General features: G+C 39.0%; 1 protein-coding gene across 1 annotated transcript; it reads right to left on the minus strand.

The window, feature by feature from the left end:
- Positions 1 to 2,423: 2,423 nt before the first annotated feature.
- LOC124626975 (uncharacterized) lies at positions 2,424 to 8,562 on the minus strand. The gene is made up of 3 exons (XM_053678084.1): positions 7,704 to 8,562; positions 7,572 to 7,619; positions 2,424 to 7,486 (listed from the first exon to the last, which is right to left on the minus strand). The coding sequence occupies exon 3, from the start codon at positions 7,229 to 7,231 to the stop codon at positions 4,022 to 4,024; it is 3,210 nt and encodes a 1,069-aa protein (XP_053534059.1). The 5' UTR covers positions 7,232 to 7,486; positions 7,572 to 7,619; positions 7,704 to 8,562; the 3' UTR covers positions 2,424 to 4,021.
- Positions 8,563 to 8,873: the final 311 nt, after the last annotated feature.

Genomic DNA, 8,873 nt, shown 5'->3' on the forward strand with positions numbered 1-8,873 from the left:
GCAGCTGAAAAATCAGGCACTGTCGATAAACAGAGAAGAGTACCTGAACGGATATACTTTATTCGCTTTCAACCTGAATCCCGATGACGATTGTGGGCAACATTTGTCATTAATAAAATCAGGCAATATGCGATTGGAACTCAGATTTCGTCAACCACTTCCGATCACGGTGAATCTAATAGTGTATGCCAGTTTTGACAGCATTCTAGAAATAAACAATCGAAGAAACGTGCTCATCGATTACCAGTAACTCATGGATACCAGAGAACTAACGGAGGTTATGAGAAGTTGTCCTGAAATAGATAAAATATTTCATGGCGTGATGGCCTGTGACGAGCTACCTACAAGTACTCTGAGAAAGTTTCCAGCTTTATTCATCGTAAACACACATCCGAGACACATGCCGGGTGAGCACTGGCTAGCGTTATGCCTTAATGACGAAAACACAGGAGAATTTTTTGACTCGTACGGAAACCCTCCAGACTACAAACTCTTTCCTCGATCGATTCATTATTTTTTGACAAAGAACTGTTGCAAAATAAATTATAACCCTGTACAAGTTCAAAACTTTACGTCGCTTTGCTGCGGGCAACACTGTGTGTTTTTTCTGTGTCACAAAGCTAAAGGTTATTCATTTAACCGTATTATGTCTATGTATAGCAAAGATTTAATTAGAAATGATAACACAGTTGTGTCATTCGTTAAAAAAATGTACCCTAGAGTAAATAAAAAGCATTCAATTACATGTGTACAATGTGTTAACTCTCTAGATATGTTTCATTTGCATATGTAGTGGAATGTTAAATGACGATGCTTCACAAGAAAAATGTTAAACAAAAGTTATTTTATTGAAATAAAGGGTAACATAACATAACATGCTTTGTCCCTCGTCATTTTCAAAAACCAAACCAGTCAGTACGGTTAAAAACGGGGGATTTGAAAACTGGCTCAGAATCGTAGTCTTTGCTTTTAGGTGGGGAAACAAGATGAGAGATATCTTTAGATCTTTTTATGTCAGATATTTTGCGTCGAACACCGCCATTAGGTATTGCTGAAAAGGGTATATTTAGGTTGGCTACTGTCTGTAAGAACTCTTTCCAACCTAAAGGCCTCCGTTCGTCGGATACTCGATGAGGGGCCGTGAGATTTTTTAGCAAATCCACCATGTGAGATCCTTTGATAGTGTTTCCTTTAAAAATAAATTCACCGCTATCGTTCCACGCAGCCCCGGCTTTTAAAAGTTTTTCCATAATGTACGAAGCGTTTCTTTTGTTTCTAGCAGAAATGTTAGCGAGAACCTCTTGCACGATCTCGTCTTTGGGGGGTTCGGTCACAGCTGCTTCCGTTTTGCTTTCCGATATTTTAGGTAGAGACAGGGTCAATTGGGCGGTTTCCTGCTCTCCTACTTTAACCAAGTTTAAAAAATTTTGCAGCACAGACGCGTAGAGTTTCGCCTTATCGTATTCGTTCAGATCAGTCCTTGATAAAATACCACGTATTGCATCGTCCAAGTTGTTTTCAACAGTCTTTCTTATGGTTTCCTTCTCCGCGGTGATGTTTCTAAGTTTATCGATCTGATGTTGAGGGACTAAATACATTTTCTCAGCAGTCTCCATGTTAATTGTTGCGGGACGCGATTAAGCTGCTTATAAAAGGAATGGCTACACTGAGCAAAGGCAGAAGAAATCCTCCGGATTGATTAATAACTTTCCTTTTTCTTTCAACGGATGCTCTTTTATCAGCAAATAGTTTGATCCATTTTTTTTGTTTTTTTAAAACCCGATACTGTTTTGTCGTCAGTGGTATGTTTCCCCTGAGCACGTTTAAAGCTAGTTCACATATGCTCAGGATGAGATCTGTGGGCGCATCGCGTAATATATCCTTTCTCCTTCGGGATGGAGACCTGTGTAATGAATTCAGCAACGGGAGGGTTTTTTTCAATCGCTCAGACATTTGGTGTCGATACTTTAAAGTTTTTTCTTCTTCTTCGGAACATACACAACCGGTTTCTCCCTCGGAAACAACCCTGAACGGAGACGAAGTTCTTCTGGCGTTTGTGCTTTCAGGTCAACAAATAAATACCCGTAAGGTCTAGAGACGGCATCGAGAAAGCATTCTAAAAAATACTTGCTGTTACCCGGATACATTTGACGAGCCAGTATGCTGATCTGTAATTTATCTCTAGGGTTTTTAAAAAGAACCATGTAGTTGGTGTTCAGGTTGATTGTTCTACTGGTCTTGCCTTGAAAAAACAAGTTTTGAACGAGGTAGATGACGCTCAGATTTCTGTGGTGTGTGTATTTTGTAAAAGCCTTTTCTACTTCGTCATTTTTACTGGCGGTTTCCATCAAGTCATCGATTACCAACAAGTTTTTTTTATTTGGAGGAAATAGTTCGTCATCACACAAAGAATCAGGGATTCCTTGAAGAAAAATTATTTTTATTCTGGTCAATAATTCATCGTACAGAGGCTGCCAACACGTATAACACCAGACAATGTTTTCCGGAACAACCGACATTGCCTCTTTACAGTTTTCCAACAGCATTTTTATAAAAAAAGATTTTCCACTATTACTCGGTCCACATACGATACATGAAAAGGGAAGTTGCATCCTAGCGTCAAAAGCAGTCACGTTCATATTTTCCTTTACAAAACACATCAACAGAAACTATATACACATATATACAAGAATAGTCAATAGCCGTAAGGGAGAGTTGTAAAATCAGATAATAAAACACGCTTATCGTACACAACCCTGAACCTTTTCAACTGTGATTTGTTTCTCAAATGAAACCCCTTTTTATCTCTCACGATTTGGTTATGCGTGGTTACGAGATGACCTGTATGATCCGGATTTTTCACTCGCTCGTCCACCAGTTCTGTTAGTGATTTCAAATTAACAATTTCAGAATTGATATAATTTAAAGTAATGCCTTTAGCTTTCATGGTTGTTTTTCCTTTCATGGTTTTGTAACCGTAGGTTTTAGGACCTGCGCTTACAAATTCCACGATTTGATCGCCATCATCTAGTTCGCTGGTAAGACCACCCAAGTAATCGCTTAAGGGTGGCATCCAGTCACCTTCCTTACTTTTAAAAATGACGCTATCTGTGTCTGTGTACAAACAACGCTGATCCAATCGATCCATCAAATTGTACAGCTCAAGCCTAGCGTACGCTGTAGTGAAAATGCCGATGAATACATTAGCGTTTAGCGGTTTAATCAATCTCTTGTCTGCGTAACGCCACTGTACCATAGCCACCTCCTCATTCAAAAAAGAGAACTGACTCACATTATAAATATCGGAGAACATGAACTGTAAAAACTCGGCAGGATCTCGAATTAAGGTCGTGTTCGATCTGTCTGGTCTTTGACACATCTTACCCCACAACGAATTTAGTGCGAGTTTAGCCACGGATCTTTTGGCAGGATTAACAGTGATAAATTTCGGATCCAACGTAATCCCTTCGTTCTCCTTATATTTGCGAATGTACTCACGTTTAGATGATTCATCAACGACCCAGGACGGATAACCTGAACTTTCCTGTTTGGTCTTGAGGAACATTTTAATATATCTCGTAAAAAGCTTATCAGACCTTTTAGGAAAGGGCCACACTTCAAACACTTTTAGAATTTTGTAACCTTTTTCGACGGCTTTCTCAATTTCGATAGATGCCCATGTTCCGGTAAGAGCTCTCTCCTGAGCCGTATGATCGCAATGTTTTAACTGATGTTCGGCACACGTTCTACATAGAGGAAAGAGGAGTTTGCTTTTTACACAAAATGGTAGAACAGGTGCCCACAGACCCCTAGGTGGTAATACCTTTGCTCTAATGATACCAAAGTAATTTTTCAGAGGTTGAAAGTCACGATAAATGATGATAGGGTGATCGATCGGGTATGTCTTTGTCTTATTTACGAATGGGTAAAGCGAGGTAAAGTCGAAATAATCGATTCTCTCACCGGGTTGAGCTACATAATGCAAGTTTATCGCATTTGTTCGACCGCCGTAAAGAGCATCTCAAGGGTTTAAACGCTCAGGAAAGTCAAAGTCTTTTAGAAAATTTTGCACGAGATTGTCGTTTTTCTTCATTTCATTCCACTCGTGTTCCCACATCAGAGTGACTTGCAAATTGAGAGTGTCTCGCAAATTCTTAATTCTCTCCATCGATTTTTGACGGATATCTCCGAAGGTTGCGTTTGATTTGGTAAGAGGATGCGGGGTCATTGAGGGAAAACACTTTTCACAGCCGTGATAAAAACACCCAAGAAACTCAAAAACCTTACGGTTTTCCCCTTCCTCACAGTAACCATCTACGTAATAGGTACCGAACCTGACTTCACCTTCGTTCAACGCGTGGCGAATGGGTAGGTTTTGCGTTTTTGAAACATATTCGAGCCATTGTATGGAAGGTGTTGAGAAAGATTTCTGAGTGGTGATGTAATTATCAAGAGGCGGAATAGCTAAAGTGTCTTTACGCAGGAAGTTGGTTCTAAAGATTTTCATGCACACAGATGCGATCGTTATGCATTTAAAAGGATCGACCTTTGTACTATCCAGAATTTCTTGTCTGAAAGCTATACAACCCTTTCTCAAAATTTCTACATCGTTCACACAGTATTCCGCCATCTCTTTCTTGAAATCAAAGACTTTGTCAGAAACCGTTCTGTACCACTTAAAGAATTCTTCTCTATCCTTAGGCATCATGCCATCTACACCGTAAAACTTAGGGTCAGGATACGGCCCAACGTAATCCTGATGTTCTACGGTGTTCCAGAAATGGGGAAAATAGCCTTTCTTGCTTTCCGAAAAACCCATGGCTTTTGGGATGCTACTCAATTTCATGGGTAAGAACGATAGACTATCAATGTAGGACTGACGAAACGCGGTATCGATGAAACACAAAATTTTACCGCCTTGTGCTATGATTTCGGGTGTGATTCCTTCTTTCACTAAATGGTTTAACAAAAGGTATGAATCGAACCCTCTAGCGTTATGGGCTATAAACTTGTATCCGTGGTATGCATTACACCGAAACTTTTTAAAGAAGGCACTGACGCAATCATCCCCTTCAGCCACCCACTCCTCACCCTTAAAATCAATACAGCATATGAAATTAGCTACATGTGTTCCTGTTTCCTGCCTAGTCTTGAAATCGTAAAACACATAATCCGTATTTTCGCTTTCTTTCCTGGCCCTCTGTATAAAACATCTATGCTCGATATCCTCATCGAGTTTTTGGCCACAGAGTATGCATTTCGAATGGGCACATACGTGATTCTCACGATTAGAAGGTTTATCCCTTATCACACGTTTACATTTACCGCAGTAGAATCCCGTTTCACACATAGAATATTCGCCTTTGTGCGATTGAATCTTTGCTTTATGCATCTCGAAACAGTATTGGGAGCTACACAGTCTCTGACACTCTGGACATTTAGTAACATTCTTAGGGTATTTGTAACAATCGGGGTCGTGACAAACGTTGCAGCTATAAGCGCATTTATGCTTCCATAAAACGTCAAACCCCGAATGGCAGAAATGACAAACATGACTCGTTCCTAAAAGTCCGTTGATACTTTTAACCCCGTAATAGTGGTTGTCATGTAAAAACAAGTAAATGTTTTTTTCGTGGGGAGTCTTGCTAGTTTGAAAGAAAGAGTATCCGGCTTTGCTAGCAGAACAGTGTACGATTACGATTTTGCAATTCAAATGTCTCTCAAATCTCGGTACGTCAGCGAAGCTGACAGCGGTGTTTACCGATAATCCCACATCGTGTTGTAATTTTCTAGCGATTTGTTCGGTTTCAAAATCATTTTTTTCACGATTCAAAAGTTGGCTAACACACAAGGCGAAGCACATGTTGTCTCTGTTGTGAAAAATGTATAGATGCTGCATTTTCTTCTGCAAGGTTTCTGTTTTGAATATATGGCCTATTTTCCTTCTAATTCCACCACCCCGAGGTGGTCGAACGATTTGGACAACTATTTCAAGGGTATTATCGGTAAAAATTTCACGTTTACTCTGAATTGCATTTTCGAGCATGGTCAGAAAAGAACCTAAATCGATGACACCATTGTCTAATTGAACGCGTGATGAAACATTGATCGTATCACCTCTAATTTCAACGGTGACTACATCCTTGGCAGAAATTAAATTGTTAGCGATTTCAATCGCGCTGTTTAAAATCTCTAAAACATAATTATAAAAATCTGCAAAGCTGTCAACGTTCGCGATAGAAGAAAAATTCACTCTTCTCCTAATCTCAGTGTTGTTGAATCTTTCCCGATTAATTATTCTAATATTAGGATCTAATCCATCACCCTCTTGCTCTACTTGGATATCGGGCGAGTTTTCCATTTGAGAATCTTGGGTATCGGGCGAATGTGTGTTTTCCATTTGAGAATCTTGGGTATTAGGTGAGTGTATGTTTTCCATTGGGCGGTTGCGTTCATTATCGTTTTCCGAATTTTGTGCAATATTGTCAGGGTTTTCGATTAAGTTAACAAGACCGTCATTTATCCTCATAAGACTTTGATTAAGTTCGTGTATCATATCATGAGAACATAACGGTCTAGGTTCCTGAGCGTTTTCTGGAGTCGAGACGATATTCTGAACGGGAGATAATGACATATTTTCATTGATTTGATTCACCACGTCTATTAAACATGGATTTATCTGCATAGATTCTCTTTGTTCAATTAGGTTATTTTGTAGCTCTAACAGACATTGATTTAATTCGAAAAATATGTCGTGCGACGTCACCGGCGTACTTGATACAGTTTGAATGGAATTTCGACTGGGGTTTTCATTTTGAGTATTGCTCTGTTCTGACGATCTTAAATTTTCATTCAACTGATTGACTGCATCGATTAGATCAGGGTTTATTTGTACTGAATGACCGTGTTCATTTAGGTTATTATGTAACTCTAACAGACATTGATTTAATTCAGAAAATATATCATTTGGCATCACCGTTGTGTTTGATACGACGTGATTTGGACTCTGATTAGGTCTCTCACTAACGACTTGGTGTGACGGAATTAAACTTTCGTTCAGCCGGTTGATCGCTTCAGTTAAACATGGGTTCAGGGGTGTGTGCGAATCATTTGAAAAACTCTGGTTTCCGTCATAAAAGAAATCATGTGATAATGGACAATTTTCGGTTCTCTTTTTTTTAGTCTCCATATCCGAACTGCATTTCAGTCGTTTCTGCGCCATATCTATCATACAATTTTCTAATCAACTTTATGCTCACTGTGAGACATCTATTCACATTTTCAAGCGTGCTGTACAGTAAAGGGATAAAATCTGTACCTCGACCAGAATCAAGTGTATAATCAATCTGTCCAAAGTTTTCCAATAAATCAGTCTTTGCTTCGAAGAATTCACGCCACACTGCGCAGATCTGTTGTAGTTCGATGTCTTGTTGAATGTCGGTTTCCGAGATGATTTCCTCTTGGTCTTCTATTGCATCACTCGTATCTATAAGTCACAGAACATGTGAAAGAGCTTTTATTTATTTATTTTTTGTGCTGCGTAAATAGAATGTAAATATACTACAACTCACCTGAAATATCTCCGTCATAATCACTGTTAGTCACGTTTCCCTCAAATTCTGAATATGATAGAAACAATGTTATATTCACATATGAAAGACTTTTACAGCATGAAACATTCACAATTTTATGTTGTGACTTACGTGTGGAACTCAGATTCAAAAGGTCATGAGTGGTTGTTTCGGGAATCTCATCAGAAATAATCACCAAGCTGTCTATAAAACAGTAAAACATACTTTTAATAACTTAACATTCTCATTTTAGATCACTACATAGATCTAAGAGACAAATTTTAATGACCTATACACTAGAATCAGATGAGCTTAACTCGGTCTTGCACTGTAATATAAATGTAATGAATATTTACAATTTAGATAAAGTATCGTACCAGATTACATAATGACCAGATAAGGATGATGATTTTTGTACTCAGAATGATTAGTTCTAAGTTTATATCAATATCATTGCCTACTGGATAATTACATAAACATTGTATTTCAATTTATATTTAACTATTAATTGATTAAAATACAAATTTTTACCTGCTGAGAAATCCATGGTGTCTGGAAGTAGTGAAGGATAGACTCTGGAAATTCTGTTGAACTTTGCCGATGTTCAAACTTTCGAAGTAGTGAAGAACTGACTCTGGAAATTCGGTCGAACCTTTTCCGATGTTAAAACTTTCGAAGCGCTCGACTTTATAAACAGGTTCGTATGCATTCGAGTGTGTGTGTGTGTGTGGGGTGTGTTTGTGCTCGGGAATGCATCAGAACGGGGGTTTTACGTTGTTGACCTTTTGACCTAGGCCTGACTCGGAGTGCTTCATATTCTACGTGAAAGGAAAAGATCGTGTGTTCCCGGGACCGAGAACTTGAAAAGCAAAACGGTTCCTTTTTCTGCATCGAAAAAAAACCCGGCTGTACATCCGTTTGACATTACCCAATATTGAATCTTTTCATGTTCTAACATTTTTTCTATTCTTCCCAACAAAGGGTGAGCTTTTTTCGGGACACATGGCCGTACCAGGTATGGTCACGATTTGGATGTGAACCAGATTTAACATAACTATATATATTTTATGACCTACCACAGAGTGTTAGAAAAAAACATGAGTGTGCAACTTGTGTGTGTGTGTGGTGGGGTGGGGGGGGGCACATGGCCGTACCAGGTATGGTCACGATTTGGATGTGAACCAGATTTAACATAACTATATATATTTTATGACCTACCACAGAGAGTTTCATATTCTATGTGAAAAGATGTACCATGTGTGCGCAACGTGTGTGGGGCGGAAAAACACATGGCCACACCAT

This window comes from Ictalurus punctatus, chromosome 4 (genome assembly GCF_001660625.3).
Source record: "Ictalurus punctatus breed USDA103 chromosome 4, Coco_2.0, whole genome shotgun sequence".
NCBI lineage: Eukaryota > Metazoa > Chordata > Actinopteri > Siluriformes > Ictaluridae > Ictalurus > Ictalurus punctatus.

What these genes read in the sequence shown, in the direction of transcription:
- LOC124626975 (XM_053678084.1), bottom strand. Translation starts at nt 7,231, where the DNA reads ATGATAGATATGGCGCAGAAACGACTGAAATGCAGTTCGGATATGGAG.